The sequence below is a fragment of the Anser anser genome (assembly GCF_964211835.1).
Source record: "Anser anser genome assembly, chromosome: Z".
Taxonomy (NCBI): Eukaryota; Metazoa; Chordata; class Aves; order Anseriformes; family Anatidae; genus Anser; species Anser anser.
In genome coordinates, this window is record NC_139723.1 from 2261451 (window position 1) to 2283821 (window position 22371).

The following is a 22371-nucleotide window of genomic DNA, read 5'->3' on the forward strand; positions in this document are numbered from 1 at the left end:
AAATAACACATCAAATATATGCTGCTTGATCGTAGTTGATTTTTTGGGAGATTACTGCATGATTAGAGGCAAAAGCTTAATTTCTTTTTCTGTGTCACTGCATATAATGACAAGTTACATATGAGACATATGCTACCAGCTGTGCTGTCATTCCCTTTCTAATTTTGAACCTGAAGCACTCCCACACCAGCGTAGATCCTCTCCTAACCCCTTCACCTCCTCCTCCTCTTCAAAAGTTATTTCCCAAGAGATTTTCACTTTCCATTTTTGTGAAAAGCTGTTTTTGTGAGTTGTTTTTATGTTTTCTGAGAAAGTATTTTTATTTTTTAGGGAAGTATGTTATCACTTGAGAGGTGACCTATTGAAGTCCAACATGCTGTCAGTTTTTGACCTCCTACCTTTTATCTTCCTAATCATAGTACCTTCCCTATGATTTTACCCCAAACTGTGCAGAACATTCTGTATTCTTTCCACCCCTCACCCCTAATTTCATGTCAGCAGTATTAGGTCCTTTCCTGGTGCCTCTAATAACACAATAGATGCTGTGACTGAGTCAAAGTTGTGTGATTGGCCTACTGAAATGCCACAGAATGAATTACCTATTGAATTCAGATTTTGTGCTTTTCTCTGCTCAAAGTAGTCATTTAAGTTTTTCTAAAGCTTGAAGGATAATATGTATGTGGGATCTCTACCTATGAATCAAATTTCATTGAAATTTGTCAATGGTTTTGTAAGCTGCACATGGATGGAAAGAAAGGAGAGGAAAGGGAGGGTATAGGAGAGGGAATGACTACATGATCACTTAAAAATGCGTGTATTCTATTTCTGAGAAAAATTATCCTTCATTAAGGACTCACAGGAGAAAAAAAGTCATTTTTCTGATCCCCTAGTCCAAGGCTAGTATTCAGAATTTAAATTATGGTGTGAATTCTGAATTTTGGAAGATGACTTCATAAGTGAGTACACTTTGCAGCATAAAAGTATCTAAAGGAAATGTTGATACTACTTCAGTCTTAAAGAGTTCTCTTTTCTGAGGTGGAATTATGATTTTGTAGATGCTGTTTGGGGCAGATTTATTTTGAATAAATAGTAAAAAACTTTTCCAGACCTATTTTCTCTGGATGAAAGGTGAGAAAGCATACATCTCCCCAGCCAATGAGGTGTCTTTTTTTGTTTTGTTTTGTTTTGTTTTGTTTTGTTTTTTCTGGGAAAATGAGAAGTCCAAAAGGAAGGACAACTCTGAAAACATATTGTTAGTGTGCCTGTGTAATAATAGTCTATGTATATGTACTGTCTTTGTGATAATGAGTGAACTATGTTGGTAAAATACTTAATGTCTTCTTTTAACAGCACACGTTTCAGGTGCTCAGATAAAAAAGGAAAAAAAAAAAAGAAAAAAAATTATGTTAAGTAATTTTGAGGAACATGTCCTGACGTGTTATAAATTTGTTATTGGTTTTACACTGTATATTTTTGATATGGAAGTTTTTCTTTCTTGAAATACTGCATTTAGAATAATAACAAGACACATTATGTTTGCATATTGCAGAAAACTATTAATTAGAGGATCCTACTTTTTCCTTGATTGTTTTATGCTTTTTCTTTCCATAGCTAATAAATATTTATATTAATTGTCTGTACCAAAATTGAAAGCAGAGGCCATTGTACAGCTCCCAGCTGTGGGCACCTAGTTTTTAAGTGGATTTTGAAGACTCTAGTCTGTCATAAATATAAATATTAAGTATTTGCTCTTTCTAACCTTGATATTTCAGGAGAAAGTTCTCCTAGAAATAAATTTGTTTACAATTGTTAATTTTTTTTACAGATTCACTACTTAACCAGGTTTTCTACATTAGTTCTCATATATTTATATGGTTACAGTGTGTTTTATCTATCTGACTTCAACTTTCCTTATAAAACGTTGAATTTATCATTTGAGGTTTTCTCTTTTTTCCCCCATTTTGTATAGTTGGTTATCAAAACAAATAATTACTGATTATAATTTATATTACAGCTCTTTTAGTGGTAATTGTGATTCATTCTTTGCTTCATTTGGGGTTCGTAATCATACCCTTTGCAAATGAGTTCTTTTTTTTTTTCTTCTACTGTACAAAACTGAACATTTATATGTGTGATATTTATATGTACTTCACCTTTTGTCACTTTTTATGAGGCTAGTCTTATTTTCACTAGTACTGAGCTACGAGGATGGGAGAACATATGCCTCTCCATATGCACATTACAAAACTTCTCAGTGCATTTATTGGTGCTAGTTTCATGGCTGTAGGGAATGTCTGCTATATTTTATTTTTCCTCTAAGTGAGTCACACCATTGTACATTTCAATTTGCAAGAGGCTCGAGGAGCCAAGAACGGGTGTATATTACAACATGATAACTTCCCATCTGGTCAATGACAGACAAGTTTTATTTCAACTGAAATATTCTAAAAATGGCATTTATTTCTGAATCCATTTAAAATATTATCCTTCATTAATCTAATTGACCAAACTTGTCCATTTCCTTGTATTTTGAAGGCAGTGACTGACCTTATTAGACTTCATAACATGTGGCATTCAAGGAAGAAGCTAAATAAAGTGAAACTGGCCCGTATAATTTAACTAAATTTGTGAAATATTGAGTTTAGTCACATCCAGAGTACCAAGTCTGGTGTGAATATAGTAATTGTTTGAATTTAAACATGTATTACAAACAACTAATTAGTGCTTAAAACGCATTGGAGTTCATGTACGTATGAATCTTGAAAGTGTAGACAGTAATACTGCTAAGAATGCAAACCCTAAAGTATGCTTGTAATGTGTGTTTAAATATAGAAAAATTATTTTGGCTGCAAGTTCTATCAAGATTTAAATGCATATGTGTATATATTTCTGACAAATATTATTAGAATCCAATATGTACTTATGTGCAAAAACACCATTGTCGAGACAGCGCTACATTGTCAAGGATTATAAATGATGTACGAGATAAAAATCAAAAAAGATGTACATGAGTTTTCATGGCAAGTATGTTGCTTAGCTACTCAGAGGTATTGGCTTTACTGTTAAAATCCCAAAGGCCAAAGTGTGTAAAATCCCCCTATACTGTTGGCTATTAAATAGCCCCCTTGGCTATTGCAGTATTAACCGCAAAGTTTTGGCATAATAGTGTGCTAGAAAGGTCCTGCAGGAAAGTGGTGTTGTGGAAGTTTGGTTTGCTTAGGTTGCCTCAAGGTTGTCCTGCAAGGTCTGTGGCATCCTGATAATTTCTGGTAATGGAAGCGTACAGATGAGAGACTAAACCAGAGAAGCATGTCAACAGGCATTTTCATTTCCAGGTTTTAGTTTTATACACTATCTATATAGTAACCTTGAATGAACAGTGAAGATTTTGTGCAGTCATCTCTTTTCATGCATACATACAAGCTGAGTTGAGTGGTGGCACACTTGGACTGCTCAGATGGTCACAGAAATGTGCAACGTAGAATGAAAACATTTCAGTTTTGTCCCAATAGCTGCACATAAATGGCACATAAAGTAAATGTGCAGGTGCCTATTAATTCTTTTCTAGTATGGCAGGAGAACATAGATCCTGATGAAGAAGGCTTTAACTGATGCTGACAGTGTTTGTGTACTAGCAGAAAATGTTTGTGCTTGCATAGTTTATGCATCCAGACATATGTAGTTTTTATAACTGGTAGGTGTAAAATTTATGTGCATAAGACTTTGCATATGCAGTGCATAAACTTTCAAAGTTAGCAACTATTGTTGTATAAACTTGCAACCAAAATGAATAAATAGAATAGCTAAACACGTCAGAATTTAATTTTAAAAACCCTCAAAATCTTGTCTAAATGTAAAATTAATGTATATGCCATTTAATAAGGGAAAATTAGGCTTTCAAGGAAAATTTTACTGACAAACCAATTTTGAAAACTTCATTTTTAAAATGTCTGAAAGAAGAAAATAATAGATTAAAAAAAAATCTGAGGAGCACAGGAAGTGATTCCCCACTTTGCCACCAGCAACAGACTTAACCTGTGTAGTTACCCTGTAGTTCCTGCAGAACTTGCAGAACTGTGCATGCTTTCTGGTCCCAGGATTTGTCCAGGAAACATCAAAAGGGTGTTTGAAAAGAAAAAGATGTTACGAGGGTGGCTGTGAAGCATTCCAGATGCGCTGCTCTCTCAGAGGCAGCAGACCAGCCAGGAAGGGAAGGGATAAGAACTTCAGTCCCAAGGAGGCTGCTTGCTGAACTCAGAAAATATTTGGTGAAGGTGGAATAAAAATCCACGATCATTTTAATCGCTCCAGTATGAGTCTAATGGTTGGTGTTAGGACATTGGCTGAGCTCAGAGGGAGCCCTAGAATATTTCTGTTCGGAAACCTAAACTTCTGGAGAACGTGGAACAGCAAACAGAAAACTACAATCTCCTTGAAAGCTTTCTCACATCTCTGTGCTGTCAATATAGTCCAACCAGTCTAATACTTCAGGTGAATTTTTCATTATGTGTAAGAATTGTTCAGCCTAATGCAGAATCCTGCAGACCCTTTGAGTATTCCCTCCTTTTATTTATTTATTTATTTATTTAATTATTTAAAGTAACAGTTTCATATCCTTCATTTAGGACAGTTCTGAGCTCTTACTAAACAATTAACATGACAGTAAATTAAAGAATAATAGCCTGAAATTTATTCAAGCACAAGAATACTCCTTTTTGCCTGGTAGAACAAGGCTATACATGGTTCCGTGAAAAAGATAAGTGAAGTTGCTTTGTATCAGTTATAACTTTGGAAGACTACCAAATGTTAATTTGCTTTTAGCTAGTTGAGATTAAATGTAATTCCTTCCCTGAGCTGCCTTAAAGTAAGCAAGCATGAAAGAATTTTCAGAGTAATCTTGGAGGAATTGACATTTAAGGGAGTTAGCATTACATCCACACTTTAAGGATATTAATTTCATAGATAAATTAACTGCATTATTCTGTCTTTATCTTGCATTTTGAAAGGAGTCCATCAGCCGGAGAAATGGCAGCCCAGGGTCAACTGAAACTGCTCTTATCCCAGCCACACTGTAATTTGCACTTGCTTTTGGAAACCTTGCTACATCATGATTGTCTCTTAGTGAGAATTTTACTGAGAAGTTCAAGTAAGTGCTTACGCTGTTGATCCTTGTAAGTATATCAGCGAGAAACACAAATTCATTTTTAACTACTTAAATACTTTGGGTTATCAGTTATCAGTAGGACAGTTCTTGAGTGAGTAAAGAAGAAGAAAGGTTCATTGTTTTTTTAATGATTTTTTTTTTCAGTCAGTCTGAGTGTTCATAGCTTCAAAGCAGGCTACAATTTGATAAAGTAGGCTGATATCTTAAATGCAAAGGAGTCTAAATGACTCTGAACTTAACAGTGCATTGATATCACAACTGCTTTACATAGATTTTTAAAGGTGTGGATCTGAAAGATTACTTTCAAAATTATGTTTCTTCACTGAAAAGCTTCTTAGAGATTTTGTTTATGTTATTACATGTTTATCACTGTAGGTATTCTAGTAGTACATTTATGTTCTCCCTCTTCTTAATACTGTCATTAATGTCATTATGAAAGTGGGGCAAATAAAAGAATGGTTTTATGAGATTTTCTTTTAATCCTGCTAACATTGTATTTGAAGCAACAGATTCTCTCACATCTTTCCTTTTAACACCTTTTGCATCGAATGATCAGATTGTTGAAAAGTTGGTGGAATAATCATGCATTTGCCATAATTTTGCAGCAATATTGAATGAGCGTCTATCAGTTTTTACCTTTGTTTGGCAAAAACATTCCCTCTACTTATTAAATATGCTATTAGATCACATAGTATTAAATATAATGTAATTAATTATTTAGTTAATTCAGTTAATTTAATTTTTCATTTTAAAGTGGTCTAACATTAGTTGGGGATACAACATTGTTTCCACTTCTGTCATGCATCTTATTGAGAACTGCACTGCATTCACTTACCTACTCAAATATGTGTCATCATTTACAAAGATTGACAAATGCTTGATCAGGATCATATTCTTACTCTAGCACTATCCAGTACTGAATTTTAGTAGGTGTTTAAATTATCACAAGGATGAACTGACAGAATGTGTTTTCATCTATTGACTGACCAACCTCTTGAGCTTAAGGGAAATATATGCTACTATGAGTTAGAAAATGTGCTATTTACACAGAATTTATTAATGTAATTACAGTATTGCTATGAATAAACTTTCAGTTTAGATAAAGTTGAAGCCCACAATGATGCATATCTTCTAAATTTCAGTGAGGTTTAATTATATAATGGTAAAGTTATTGTGATCTTTATTCCTTCTCCTATACATCCACTTTACTGGTGTTAGATAAGCTAAAATTTTTGATAGTGTGAGCTGTTATATAGTACAAGATAGTACAAGAAAGGATGGACTAATAAGTTATATCTTAGTAATGACAGTTTAGGTTTCTTTTGTTTAGTATGGTAAAAAACTTCCAGAATTATGTACTCATCAAGAGTAAACTTTAGCAATGTGCAATTTTATGCATAAAAAGAGATAAAAACAGTAGTTTTTGAGGGATTTGCCCTGCCAAAAAATATATATATATACACATGTATATATATATATCAGTAACCTTTAACTAGATTATAAGAATTCTTTGAATAGGAAGGGCCTTTTCACATTTTTCTTGATTTTACACACAGGGTTTCTTTCTCCTTCTATAAACTGTACCAATATGATTACTTTTTTTTTTTTTTTTTTTTTTGTACTATAGGTATACTTCAAGATATTCTTAGCAGGCATCATACAAACACATTTAATTTTATTCCTATTGTTCTCATACAGTTGTACCATGGTAAGGGTCAGAATGAACACATTTTCCTCATTATAATAGGTAGTACTGTTGGGATTTACAGAGTTGTCTCAGTATTTTAGAGGATGTGTGTATGCGTGATTTAGTGTTGCTAAATATTGTAAGAAGATTATCATATTTGATGAAGCTACTGAAACCCCATGTTATGCGCATATAAGCTCTATGAACAGGTGAAAATTTTTGTACTTTTAATACTTTATGTGTAACATGATATATGAAATGTACGTAGAAGTAGAAAGCTCCTCAACTCTAAAATTGACACACCAAACATATGGAAAGCAATAAATCAGGATACTCAAAACTGAACCACTTATGTGTCTCCAGTGAATATTGCCATTGGAGAAAATGGACCTATTTTTCCAACTATTTTTTTTTACAAAAATAACTGGAAAATTGGATTTGGATATTGGACCTCTATAAGTTAAACTTAAAGTTTACTTAAAGTTAAAACTACAAGTTTAACTACAAGTTTAAATAACCTGGTTATGCTGAAATACTGTTAATTACAGTGTAATGTATGCCCAGAACTGGTTTTCAATGTACAGCATTCTGAATTTTTTAAGACATATTTTAGAGTCAGTTAAGGGTCTATGTGCCTTTGCTGTGCCTTTCCAGGGAGAAATAATGAATATCTGATACTGTTTTAATTTTCTGACAAAACATTTGGTTTTGCAATTTTCTTGGGGGATTTTTTTTTTTAACGAGAATTGCTTTATCACCCATGGATATGAAACAGAAATGGATTATTTTGACAAGTAACAAATAATAGAGGAATAAAGAAAATGGTGCTTGTGTGATATGAGTTATTGAATCTAGCAGATGCTGATATAAAAAAGGGAAAGGTGAAAGAGAACTCTGAGAATTCTGCTACACTTTCTCTAAATGCATAGCATGCCAGCAGAACAGTCTGTGAGTTCTTGTTTGAGAGCCTTTATTTCCAGGAACCATGAGTTATTCTTCACATAGTAAAGCAAAATGCAGTAGCTGTATTGAACTACACCTTCCCAGCACAGGATTAATACCGACAGGCAACCACTCAGTCAACCTTACCATTTACCAATAGCAGATAAGAAAGTCACTGAGAAATCATCAACATGGTACATCCAAGGGCTTCAATCAGTCCTCAGGTCTCACACATACTTTTGTTTAAGAGGAGATAGTACCAGCAAATTCATGAAAATGAAATGAAATCCTGTTAAAAATTCTTATTTCTTATAATGAATATGTGAGACTCCAGTTGATACACAGATTTAATTTCATTTTATACATACAACTCTAAAAGTGAATACTGGCACGTGGGGATAAACTGGAAGAAAACTGCTTTCACGGCAGGACAGGGCCATTGGCAGTTTAACCTAATGCTTTTGGTTTGCACAATATGTTGTTTGAGAGACTAATGGAAATGGGTACTGTATAACCTGTACAGTTAAAAACCTAAATGATATCCTGGTCTTCACCAAAACTGAAGTATTAACTGATAGTGACATTTGCTAATACTCTGTGGTAAGTTAAGGCTACAAATCTGAAAATGGACCCAAAGAAATGTGAACTGCTTCAAAATGAGATAATTTACTTTGCACACACAAGTGGGGCAGGGACGGGAGGATTTCCACTGAGAAAGTAAAATTACGTGGTGCAGCCAACTCCCTAGACACTAATAGATATGAAGATTTTTCTCAGACTATGCTTTTATAAACCAATTTCTTTGAAGAGAAATGACTTGATAATATATATGTGGAATGGAAAGATATTTTTTTTTTTGCCCACTCCAATTCATTGCCCTTTGTGAAGCAGCTCTTTAACTGCTACAATGCATTTTGCAGCATTTTCATGTAAATGACACTGATTTATTGTAAGTTGTTCTAGGTGAAGAGTAAAAGGTAGTAATTTTACCAGCTGACCTCACTTAGGAATCAGGCAACTTTTAGTAAGAGCAGCGAGCTGTTACAAAAGAAAATGTATGTTCCCTAAAGGAACTTCTTCCATTGGCTTAATCTGTATAACAACCAAAAACTTCTGTTTCAGTACTTGAATGTAATTGTACATCCTTGCAATAACTGCTTGGATTTAATAGTCCTCAGACAAAACCTAATGAGCAACTGGAAAAAATACTAGTCCCATGGTTCCACCACAAATAGATCTGGCGAAATGTAATCACACTAATTTTTTGACAAAACTCGTGGATTAGTCTGCATTACACTGTCCTCGGTAGGAGAGCACCAGAATGTCTTTTAGAGGAGCTGATATGCTAGTGCAGAGATATCTCTCTCCTCCAAATAGTTTTGGACTATCCAGTATGAGGATAAATAGAGGCTTGCGAGAATAGAGTCCAGAACTCCTAAAAGTTTTCTTAGCTTCTTCATAATTGCAAACTGTATCATGGCAGCCTAACATCAGAAGATTAGAAAATTATTTTAAAGGTGTGTCTGCTACAAATACCTGTCTGACCAGTAATTTTTTGTGGATACTGTACTTGAAAAAACAATGAGGCTAAACAGTAGCAGAGTATACTGGGATGAAGTATTCCTAGATGGAATATCAATGGAAAAGGGATCTTAATCAGATATCCTTTTTCTTTTGTTGACTTTCCAGTGATAAGCTAAAGAAAATGGCAAAGAGATTTTATGGGAGTTTCTGAAAGTATTAAATAAGAGTTTCCATTTGGACTGTAATAAAGCCCTGTCAAAAGTCACACACCTTCTCTTGATAAAATGTGAAGATACTCTCTGTGATATGTCTATGCATGCCTCTGTGCCTTTGAGATATGATCATATGGTTAATTTTTCAAAGTAGAGACCTGATCAGTTCCTGTAAGAATCTCTGGGTACATTAGAGCTCCAGGCAAAATACTTAAGAGGGTGACCTGTACAGTGTCAATCCCCAAAACAATAATACAAAGAATGTAACGTGGCCATAGGACTAAATTCAATAATACCTCATCATACTTTAGCAACAATTTCAGCATTCTGTCCTCTCCACAATCAAGGTTTGAGATGTTATGATAGTGATGATTTTTCCATTTGACACACACAAGATTTCACACAAGCTATTAATTCGGACAATCCTAAGTGGAAGCTTCTTCCCAGATAGTTGGAAAGAAACTATTGTTTCTTTCAGTAAAGCTATGTTCAGGGAGAAAGTACTATAAGAAGCTGAACAAGTGTAAAATAGTATGAGATTGGTGAGGTATGAATATGCAGCCACAGAAGTAGTTTGCTACTGTGATAATAATTTACAAACAAATGATAAAAAGTTTGTTGCAGTCTTTTTTGGTATTGTGTTGTGCTTTTTACTTGTCACAAGCTTAGGATTCATTGGATTCTTAGGTAGCAGCTAGTATGCAGGATGTTATGATTTTTATTTTACCGAACTCAAACGGGTAGGATTAATATCTGCATTTCATTCAGAATAGAAGTAATGTGATCTAAAATTTATTTTTGGAATAAAAACCTAAAATAATAGACTTTCTGCTGAAATGAAGTTATGTATAAATGTACAAGAGATTCTAACAGTCAAGGCTGACTGGAGAATGACTGCATTGGAAGAGTGCAAGTCTATGAGAGACAAGTAAAGTCATCTGCCAGAGCAGAAAAAAAAAGTCATTCACAGAGGAGGCACTGAGAGTATAGTGCAAAGAAACAAGCAGTACAGAATGCTTGCTGAACGATATTTCTGTATTTGTTCTATAAACAAATAAAATTTTTGCATTCTTTGTATTTTCTTCAGCTGCTGTTATTTAAACTATAAAGAAAAGAGAAGTATTATCTTGGCAAATAAAAGAGCCGTATCAGAAATAACTTATTCTATCATCAGTTTCTCTTCTTGACTGAAAGAGCATGAAGAAATTTGAATTTTGACTACCTCTTTTCATCAAAAAATACAGCGTAACTGTTCCTAGCTTGTCTATTTGCTAAGGATTCAACACGGAAAGAGAAGTCTACAGTCAAAAACTGCAGATTTTCTAAATTCAGTAAGATTCATTTCATAGCTAAACCAGTAGCAGAAAAGATCTTGATAAGTGTGATAATGTCAGCAAGTTACTGGGAGGTATTTCTATCAGTAAGAAAGATATATGGATAAATTATACTTGTAAGTCTGCCTCTTGGAAGATATGTCCTTAAAATACATTGTACTATCCTTGGAGGTTAAGTGCATTATTTTGTCATAAGAAGAATGACTCCTTGTGACTGGTTAAAGCATAGGTGTTATTCACTAAATACATGACATTCTTGTGAAGGTATTTATTAATGATACTGTATTAAATTTTATTTATTTTGGCATCCTCTGTGCATTTGGAATATTTTACTATATGGGAGTAACCAATAGAAGATTGTATTTAACAGGTACATAAGTATATAACCATATTTATGTATGGATATAAGTACCTCTAAAAGGAAAAAGAAGCATCTCCTCTGAGCTACCAATAGGAGCTTTAGATTGCCTTCACAGATTAGCTTTTGATATACAAACGTGGTGAGTGGAAAAAAAAAAAAATTAGAGAGAGAGAGAGGGAAGCATCAGTGGGCAGTAAATATTATGCCTATCATATAAATACTGTTCTTATGTGATGATTAACAAGAAGACTGCATTGGAGTTCACAGTAAGATGAATATTTAATGTTATGACAGGTGAGCTAATAAACGCTAAAAAAAAAATTCTAAGGTAAGAGAAATCTACATATCTTTCTGTAGACTCTACTTCATAATATTTAACCAGCTGTACTGATCAATTAAATAAACCTTTAAACCAGCTGACATTATTCTGCCAATTTCTAAGTCAGAAAACTCAAGGATGCCACATTTCATCTTGAGCTTTGAAGGGTCAGATTTTCTTACAATAAGGGCAACATTTACTTCAGGGTAAAACAAGAAAAAACAGATGAAAGCATGCATATCTTTTAATGCTTAGCCTTGGAATGGTTTCCCAGTGGATTCCCAGATTTTTACTTAATAACATGATATTATTAACCAGTTGTAAGAGGATACATCTACAACTTCCCCCTCCCACCAAATTCTTTTATACTTCTTTCCATTTACCTGAATTTATTGATATCACCAAATTAATTAGAAAAGTTAAGAAGCTGTATCTTGAACTTTCCATGTGGCACTACCATAGAGCAAATATAGCTTTAATTTCAAGTCACAAGCCCCTTTAAACAAAGCAATTTCTCATCATGTTCTGCAAAGACAGTTCAGGTAGTATCTATTTTTTTTAAACTTAGAAAACTTAGTAATTAGATTTAGAATTAATTAGAAATTTAATTTTAGAATTAATCAGAATTAATTTTAGAATTAATTAGAAATTTAATTAGAAATTAGATTTAGAAAAATCTAGATTTTTCTCAGCAAACCTTAGAATTTGATTAAATTAATTAAAAAACTACTTCAAGTAAATATAATGAAAGTTCAATTCAAATTTTTGTCCTATGTTTTGAGTACTTCTGGATTTTTCTTTCTGAACTGCTTTTTCTGTTTTCTCAGTTCTTTCCTTGTCATATCTATATTAGACAACATATCACTGGTTTGTGCGAATTAGAGGAATCCATTTGACTTAGGAGCATCTGGCATTGAAAGATGTCTTAGCACAGTATGCCAGCTCACTCAACTCATAGGTAAAAAATCTGACTAAACAAAAAATCTAATGGACAATCTGTCTTTGGCCTTGTAGGCTAGAGGGGAGAAAGAGAGCTTGTTGGTTATGAAATGATTGGTCTTATTCTTCAGATTTCTTCATCCTATGGGCTGTTTCTATTAGGTTTCACTACAAAATCTGTATGGTTTACAATAATATGTGAATTAGATTGCAGGAATTCAGAGGAGATTAAAATGAGATTCTTGAAGTTTACAAAGTTCTCAACTCATTCACAGAGCTAGTTGGAAAACTGTAGTTATCCTCTGTGGTAGATTTTGAAGGCTGGTTGAACAACTGTGAAGAATAAGCCTAGAAACCGTGTTTCTTTTATCTTTCTCCTGCACAGGTTGCAAAAGATAGGGCCAGCCAAACTGGCATAAAACAATGACGTTTTCAAACATAAATCTATCTAAATCAGTCTTATAGAAACTTTCAGTTTTGCAAACTATACATTTGAATGAAAAGTGTTTAATTGGTTCTCGTTATGGTCATTTATTAGGATCATTAACATCTGGATATCCCAGACATATGTTAAGAATCATCTCTAACATCAGCACAAGTCAAAGCCGTAGAAATGTTTAAACACATCTTTATCCTTCAGCTGGAAGAATGTTTTTAAATTATGAAAAGCATTTAGAAATATATGTCATATAACCTGTTACCACTCCAATCTATGAAAATCACTAGTTAACTTTAAAAACATATGAGTTTGTATCTTAGAACGGCTCAGATTTTGTTTCAGAGAACTGATTTCTTCTCAGTTTCGTCTTATGCTGAAAAAAAAATCTAAGTCAGTTTGGGGAGTATGCAGCAGTTACTTCATTTTATTTTATATAACCAAATCAATTTCTATAATTTCAAGGCTAATATATTGTTGAGACAAGCTAAGCAGTAATAATTTTTGACTGTGACTCTATGGAAATAGTCCAACCTAATTCTGATTAATATTTAGTGAATAATTGAATTCCAGTTATATACTAAAGTGTTGTGTTTTTTGTTGTTGTTGTTTTGTTTGTTTGTTTTTTAATTAAATAAGCATATTCCATAGTTTTTTTTTTTTTCTTAATGGCTACATGTAATTCAGAAGGACAGTCAAATGACATTATGCAGGGGAGATAAGATTTCAGTATCTATAAGTATTAATATTGTTTAAAATATTTTTCAGATAAAGTTTTCTTGCTTTTGTTTTGTTGTTGTTGTTGTTTCTTTGTTTATACTATCTGTTTCTATGACTTGAATTACTTGGAAATTGTTAACAATGGTTTTATTTATTTTGAAGGAAGTGAAGTATTGAATTGCGATGAACGAAGTTCCCTCTCAGAACAGATAAATAAAAAAGAGCCTACTATGATCGAAACAATCTTCACAGTATTATCTCACTGCATTTTGTCACCTAAATCACTAGGAATTGCTTTTGAGACCTACATGGAAAAAGAGCACTTGTGGGATTACTTATACAGCATGACAGGTATTTAGTTTATTAGAAAGTGTTTTAAATCAGATGTTAAACCTTGTCAGTTTTCAGACATGTAGTGCATATTATTTTTGCTCTAATAAATCTGATTGAATGATTGTATGTTTCTTCAAAATTATACTATAAATTGTTCTCAGCGATCAGGTCACTGTAGGAATGGTGGAAATTTTGGAGAAAAGAGAGGTTACAGAACAGTATGGTGGAGCAGGATCTCATTAAGTGTCTGTCTTACCAGCAGGTTGGCAGCAGATATTGTCTGTAGGTCCTTACCAACACACGATCTTTGTCCCTGTGCATTTAATAACTCCATTTAAAAGTGAGAATCAACTGAAGGGGAGTGGAAGAAGAAAAGGAAGGACTACTGTTGAGGCAGGCCTAGTGTGATGGGCATATAGACTCTGCTGCCAAAAGGCAGACTCCTAATTTTCCATGAAGAGGGAGATTTGCCCTCATGATTGTAGCAACTCATGGTGCCCCCAAGGAAAAGCTGTATTCAACTAGAAAAGAGAGATGAGGTTTAGAAGGATGATATTGCAAATGATGGCTAAAAAGAAAATGAAGAAAGAAAACAGGAGAAGGAAGGTAACAGAAATAAGAATATCACAAAACAGAAAATAATGGTGGTGAAAGAGCTCAGGTATTCCTCTGAGAAAAATGGGATTACAAAAAGTGGAAATGTGAGCCTTAAGAGGAAGAAAAAGATAGAAATATTGTGAGGAAGCTTTGAGAAAGACCCTGCAGAGAAGAAAAAAACTTAGACCAGAAAAAGCATAGACAAGCAAAAGTTAGGGCAAAGGACCTTAGTGGGAAGCATGTCAAAAAATATCTCTGATATGTCCTGCAGCACTCTGCCTGACAACTGCTGCTCTATTGCAATGGAGAAACTGCAGTTCTCTGTGGTGTTAAGAATGTGGAGAAGATTGATACTTGTTGTAATGTCAATAACTGTATATAAGATGTTCCATTTTCAACACGCAATCTCTGATAACATGCTATGTCTCTGTTGATGACTATTATTTTTATGCATTTTTGTTGCCAAAGTATCCTTTCTCCTTTGCTGTTCTCTAATGAAACAGTTTGGTTAGCTAAGAAATGCCATTGTATTAATACTTGCAAGACAAGGAAGTAATAAAAAATAGGTATATCTGCTTGACTCATTAATGTCTAGCAAGTAATTAAGTGTACTCCAAATAAAAAGGAAAATATTAATTAGATTAAATTCTGAAAAAAAATCCTGATGGAGAAGCCATGAAGAAGAGGAGAAAAATGAAATTATATTTTCTGTCAGTACTGTATTAAGATGGTACAAGATGCTATATTGTTTTGCTCTATACTATTTCTTTAATTTGTAACAGGCTGATAGATATAAGGTATTTTGAATCATAATGTTGTTACTTTTCTTTCCATAAGAATTCTGAAACACTTCTTTCTGAAACAGATTTGAACAAATGACTGTACACTCACTGAATATTTAATAATTCTTTCTTCTGAAGTTTCCAGTTGTGGCGAGTTGGAGCCAGAGGTTATCAGATGCTTGAAGCTGACTTTGATTAATTCAGTCAAGGGTATAGTGAAGCAGATAATTTCTTTGATGCATTCATGGGAGGCAACAGAAAACTATGGAACATATCAGCACAAGCAAATAGTTCCTGAAAGTTTACTGAAAACAGTTCCAAAGGAATGGAATTATACACCTCGGGAAATGAAGAGAAAGGAGTCTGGGAAATGTGGGTGCCATTTATACTCTCACATAAATTTGTCTATGGGCTTGTTAACCCTTTAATGTATACATATTAAAATTAAATAGTTAGACTTCATGAGTGTTGCCATCTAACCTTAAGGAAAACAGATTCCAAACATCCTGTTGATTGTTTTGTTTGATTGTTTTGTTGTTGTTTTATTTTGTTTTATTTTGTTTTGTTTTGTTTTGTTTTGGGGGGGGGGCTGTTTGCTTTGTTGTTTGATTGTTTGTTTGTTTTTTAAGTGTTTAGCACTAAAATTCAGCTGTTTGTTTATTTTTACTTAAGGCTTATACCCTTGCATACACCAAGAAACTTTTTAAAATAATCGGTATGGTAGTACTCATAATAATAGTACCATTTAATTAATTAATTAATTAATTAATTTATTTATTTTAGCGTCTGGCAGTTGTAAGGAGGGATTCAAGGTAGTGTGAAGCATAATATCTCTGCTCTTGCCTTAATGGCTATAACTTCTCGTAGTTATCAACTTTTCAATCTGGACAGTTTAAATTTAGGTATATAGTGTTGACTGAAATTATACCAATGTTTTCATCTCAACTTCACAGCACAACAATTTATTCTTGCATAGCACTAAAACTGGTGTTGAATTCCATGGTGCTTGACTATTGAAAAATTGACTAAAGAAAGAGAAATAATGTATATAACAGGATATATTTGGAAGGTGATAGGATGTAAAAATACTTTCATAAGTGCCTAAGCCCTCCATCATTTCAAAAGACTAACTTGTGGAATTTCACCAGAAATTTATTGCCACCTGATTATTTTCAATACAATACAAATCACTGTAGTATATTTTTCCATAAAGTTTTGGAAATGTAGATTGTGGGAAAGCCTGCTTCCAAGTGCTGGGCCATCAGTCTATTATTTCCATATATCTTTTCTTCAGCATCTTGATGCACATTTTTGCAGCAGTGTTCTCACTGAGTCTCATGGCATTCTAACTGCAACAAATGAACTTTACTCCAGAACTTCTATGACTATTTCAGGCTGGTCTGATAAGCCTGGTCTGATATGACTAGATGAGAAGTAAGGCTTAGATTTGTGAGCAAGTCTGCCTTTTTTTTTTCTTTTCTTTTCTTTTTTTTTTTTTTTTAATCGGTTGAGACTAAAAGTGGAAGGGATGAAAGGTTTTCTTGGTTTGTTTGCTTTTTCTTTTCTTTTTTTTGTCATTTTTGTTTGTTGTTGTTGTTTTTAATCCATGCTTGAATATGCATTCTAGCTTACCTTTTGGTTCATTGGTTTCATTTTAGATATGCCTTTGGTTTTTCAACAACATATTTTCTGTACTTGCTTTTATCCTTATTGTTAATATCTGTAGTCCTTAAAATGGTGTGCTATGTAGTGTGTGCTTCTTTTATGAAAGCTGATAAACTGAAATTTTGTAGGTTTGAATATAAAAAAGGACCGATAGAAAACAAGATTATGAATGTATGCAATATCCTGAGCCATTCAGTACAATGCTCATCTCTTGAAAAAATATTGCACTACAGTTTTGAAGGCAACATTTTTACCATTCAGAATACCTGGGCGTTCTTAATTTGTTCTGTAATAACTGTGCACAGCAAGATTAATTGTTAATAGAGTCACAGTGTAAATGCTATATTTTGTAGGTTCTCTAATTCGTGTTACTGTTTAGATTTTGGGGGTTTTATACAGAGGAAGCATAATACAAGTCAAGCTACAGTGTTGAGTACTTATGCTCTTTACCCATTTTAAGTACAAAAGAAAGTTAGAAATTATCATACAACATTCAGAAGCTTGCTGTGATAGAACTAGAATGTTAATGTTAATCATATCTTCTTTTCTTTCTTTTTTTTTTTTAAGGCTTCACAAGGCTTGCAGCTCAGGCAGTATCTATTGTAATCAGCAAGTTACCTACAGTGATTGCATGTTTGCCTCCCCCAATTAAGTACTTCTTTTTTCTGGCTGAGAGAAAAATGTCAAGAAACTTTGCTGAATTGAAGAAAGCTGGTCTGCTTGTCTGGAACTTGATTGTAATTATATGTCGGATATTTGAGGATGGAAATACTGCAGAACTTTTAACAGGTGCAACACTTGACAGATGGAGCAAAGAAAAACTCAGTTTAATTCGTGTGTGCTTAGAAAGTATTATGGGAAAACAGAAAAGTGGTCCTAAACAAGTGACCCAGAAGGTTATACAGAGCATTGAACAGCAAAGACCAAACTGGATCGAAAGCCAGTTGCTGAAGGCAAGAAAATTGAGCACAGACTGGTAAGAATGTAATGCTTTTCAAATGTGATTGTTTATTCTTTATTTTACTGAATTAATTATATGTCTATGGCTGTTGTTCAACTAAAAAAATGTTTAGATAATCAATGATATTATGTTATATGAAATAGACTTGTTCTTAATATTGATGGCGTCCTAGTATGTTTTTGCAAGTGAATTGCATGTCTGAAACAGTTGTTTCAAAAGTCTTTTTATAGTGCTTAGAATGTTTCATAGTTTGTTTCATATTTTATTTCATATTTTTGCTTATAATCATGATCATCCAAAAAGGTGGATAACTTAGTCAGTATGTCTTTCAGAACATGAACAGGTACATGAACAGGGCACCGCAATGCATTTATAAATGAGTTTTGCTATAGTGATTAAATTAAGAGGGACTATAAAAGGCTTTCCATGGTCATCTGAGATTAAAAAGTAAGTAACTTTTAAAACATAACTAACCCTGGGGGCAAGTAGGATATATCAAAACAGGACGAGAAAGTACCCTGCTGTGCCTTTCTGAGGAAATACCAACTTTCCCTGCAGATTTGACATTTAGGTGCAAGTTTTTAAATCCTTATAATGATATTTCAGGAAGTTCTGTACATGTCAACGTTTGTAGTCCTGTTTTAATGCTGAAGTTGTGTTCCACTCTGTAAAAATGCTATTTGTCAACTTCCCAATATTGGATTTATTGGAGTGACAGGACTTAGTGAATTAAACAGTTGGCTGCACTGAAAGTAAGGGTGGTTTGTTTTTTTTTATTTTTTTTCATGTGTTTGTGTGGTTTTATTTCCATGAATATCCTTAGAGGTTCTAGTCATTACCATCCTTACAGTAATTATCAGCATAAATAAACAATGTAGTGATTGTAGATAGGAATCACTGCTATTAATGAAGAGGCTTTCATGTAGCACTTTAATGCACAGGATCTTGTTCCTACAAGTAGTCAAGCAACAAGAGTAGTATTAAATGGCAATAGTGTCACACAAATGCTCGTTGACATTGACCTTTGTGATCTTTTACATTTCCATTTAATACTAATTTACAAGCTCTAATCAAGTGATTAAAGGTTTGAAGCCAGATGCCAGCCACTGAAACAATCATGGAACAACAGAACCAAAAAACTATGATGCACAAAATGTATAGATACTTAATAGGATAGTGTCATAATAGAATTTCTAATTTACCAATAGAACAGGTGTTTTTAAGAATAATATAAATGCAGTGTAAGACAAATATTGCAATACCTACTAAGAGCTAAAGCTTTAGTATTTGCAAGTCTGCTGAAGGTGAGAATTTGAAAGTACTATCAATTTTCTAACGTATCAGAAAAATGCAAAATATATTATCCATAACGGGTATCAGACTGTGGAAAAATGTTTTCTGTACGTCTATAGTGTCTTCCAAATTGAGAACCAGTTTGCAATCAGGGTTCCTAACAGTAAGCTTAAGAAACTAAAGAATGCATTACTTAACTCTCCGAGTGAGTAGATATATGATGCAGCTAGGAAACTGTTTCCTAACTTCAGTGGGATTTCTACAGTAGGAGTGTAGAATAAATGTTATTTTTCTATTTTGTATACACGTATCAACAGTCAATTACTGGGAGAAAAACGTATTTATTAGGTAGCTGAGATATGCAGTGTAGAGATAAAATATCATTATAAATGCGAATTATAAAACTAATATATTAAAGCTGAAATTGAAATGTTTAAACTAGGTAATGGTGGCATAACCACTAAACTAAAGGCAGATTTTTTCAAGGACACTACTGTGTTGTTTATGTGATTTGTTTGAAATCAGAATGGTTATATTCGGTGTAAAAATACATTCTGTATAACCTTTTATAATTCAATCATTTAGTGGGCAAATTTATGCACATGCATTTTTATGTATATTCATACATGTTTATAGACTTTTAATATATACAGTGTGTGGAAGAAAAATAAAAACAATAAAATCCAAAAACGTATGTGTGATTCACAGACCCAGTTGTGGAAAACAACTTTGATGTGCACCAGAATTTTATAAGCAAGTCTTGCATGATTTTATGTTACATTATTGTTATCAGGAATATATTCACACTTTTTGTGAAGCCATATATAGGTTATTGCATTATGGCATACAAATTCAACTTAGTTTTTAGGGAAAAAAAATTGCATTGAAAGATTGTTGTATGCATTGCCTGTCTTGTGTACTGCCTGAAAACATTACTATTCATTAAAATAACCTTCACTTTATAGTAGCACCAGAGCTGTAAACAGTCACATTAGGTTCTGAAAGAGCACACTGCTCAGAAAGAAAAGAAATGTCTGTCTTTGGAAAGTAATTTGTCGAGTTGAAGATTATTGTTTTTCATCATGGTGACCCTGACTTGGCTGGCTGGGTGCATATACAGATTAAGATGAATGCAGTTATTCCTTGGCTGAGGTCTGCCTCTTTCAGGGCACATTCTTCCTAATGACATGATTGATAGGCAGTCCCAAATCCAGGGAGGAACTCATTAATCATAGCACTGACTGAATCCAATCATCTGCTTCACCTGCACACTGACGGACAGGAAAGGATACAATTTGGGTGCTGACACTGATACACTCCTTTGTCAGAGGTCCTCAACTTTTTCAATGTCAATCGCTGAGAAGTTTGACAAGAAATTCAGGTTATATCTATATGTGACATTGAAGCATCAGCCTTATGCGTGCTTTAAGTTTAAAGACCAATGTCTTTGAAGCTTGTGTGTAAAATACACCATAATAACAGAGTATCCCTTACATCCATTCAGCAAAGAACAAAATTATAGTTTATATTTTGAAACTATTTGCTCTGTAGGAAGTTCTGAAGCTGCATGTGGAAGCAATATCAGCTTTAATGTCCAGCAGCTGTGCAGCATTTAAGTGAGCCTTCAGGTCAAGCAACAACTTTCAGCAGAACTAACTTGGTAATCATGGCACGTTTTCAACAGTAAACTGCAACTTACAGCTGATAATACCAAAGTATTTGTATTTTTTCACTTCTAATAAGTAAAATGTCGGGGGCGGGGGGAGGGTGTTGTTTGTTTTAGTCAGAGTGCTTATTTTGTAGACTTTAAATTAATCAAAACAAAGATTGGAGAATGCGTAATATTTTCAGTTGGTCTTTCAAGTTCTTGATGTGTCTGGATACCAACATACATTTGTGTTGCAGCTCAAAAATTGGAGGGAAGAATTATCTTTAGTACTTCTTTTTTTTTTTTTTTTTCTTAATACTTTGCCAGTCTACAATATTAAGCAACTACAGAGCTGGTAACTTATGTTCTTATCCAGAGAGCAGTCTAATAATGGTCAGAGTTCTGAATGTCCATTTTTTTTGAGGCTTTTCGGCCTGTCACCTTCATTTTTTTTCCTCTCTTTTTTTAGCAGTTGGACACTAACATTATTAAGAAGGAAAAAAAGGAAAAGTACAGGGCAAAAAGTGCAACAAGTGGCAAATAGGTACCTTTGAAATGGTTACCAGCATACCAGTGGAAAGAAAAAGACTTCATTTTAAAATTTCTAACCTATACTTAGAGTAATGGCTACCTTTCTGACATGTTAATTAGGCTTTAATATGTGCAGCGACAGGCAAAGAAAAATGTACAAAAGATCGAATGCAAATGCTACTGGGAATGGCAAAGATACTTCTCTAGTGGAAAAGAAAATAAAAAAATATTTGCTCCTTGTATGTCCTTACAGTAAAGAATGTTTTAAGTTTTTGGTCTTTCTGTAAAATCGGTAAAATTTGTGTAATACTAAAATGTTATCTTTAATAGTCATTTAATTGTTTAGCATTTTTTAGCGGGAAGGTTTCAGAAATGTATACATTTGTGCTGTGCAAGCCAAATGTTTAAGGATTTTTACTTGTTTTTATCTGACTTTGCATTAATATTTTGATTTTTAGTAGTTTAAGAATATTTTTCAATTTTCCATGTTCCAGTGGCTCGGTTGCAGTGGAAAGTGCACCGTTAGAGGAAGAAGGCACTGCACTTGGATTCACTGAGCAGAAAATAAACATGATGGTCCTGGATATCTGCCACAAACCAGGTGGCAGCGAGTACCTGAGGCAAATTTATCACATCATCCAGCTCAATGAGGTAGGGAAACGGCCTTTTTACCGAGCAATTAGGTGTGTACTGGCCTGAGGCAGCGTCTGCTGGCAGCTAAGGGTTAGTCAAGGAGGTGATAATGCTTCTTAAAGTCAATATGAAATCCTATATTGTATTGTAATAGAATCCATTCAGTTCAGGCTTTTCTGCATTTGTACAGAAGAGATTACTTTACGGGGAAACAATGTAGATTTTATTTATGTACTTAAACTGTATTATGGCACATAAACTTCCTTTAGATTTATATTGTAGACAATAGA

General features: G+C 33.6%; 1 protein-coding gene across 16 annotated transcripts in view; it reads left to right on the plus strand.

The window, feature by feature from the left end:
• KIAA0825 overlaps nucleotides 1–22371 on the plus strand; it is a 259062-nt gene that overhangs the window by 110611 nt on the left and 126080 nt on the right. For all 16 annotated transcript variants that reach the window (XM_083817020.1, XM_083817019.1, XM_083817027.1 and 13 more), the window contains 5 exons: nucleotides 5007–5146; nucleotides 13801–13989; nucleotides 15489–15722; nucleotides 17583–17991; nucleotides 21943–22099. In XM_083817020.1, coding sequence (XP_083673146.1) covers nucleotides 5007–5146; nucleotides 13801–13989; nucleotides 15489–15722; nucleotides 17583–17991; nucleotides 21943–22099 — 1129 coding nt within the window. The remainder of the gene's footprint in view (nucleotides 1–5006; nucleotides 5147–13800; nucleotides 13990–15488; nucleotides 15723–17582; nucleotides 17992–21942; nucleotides 22100–22371) is intronic.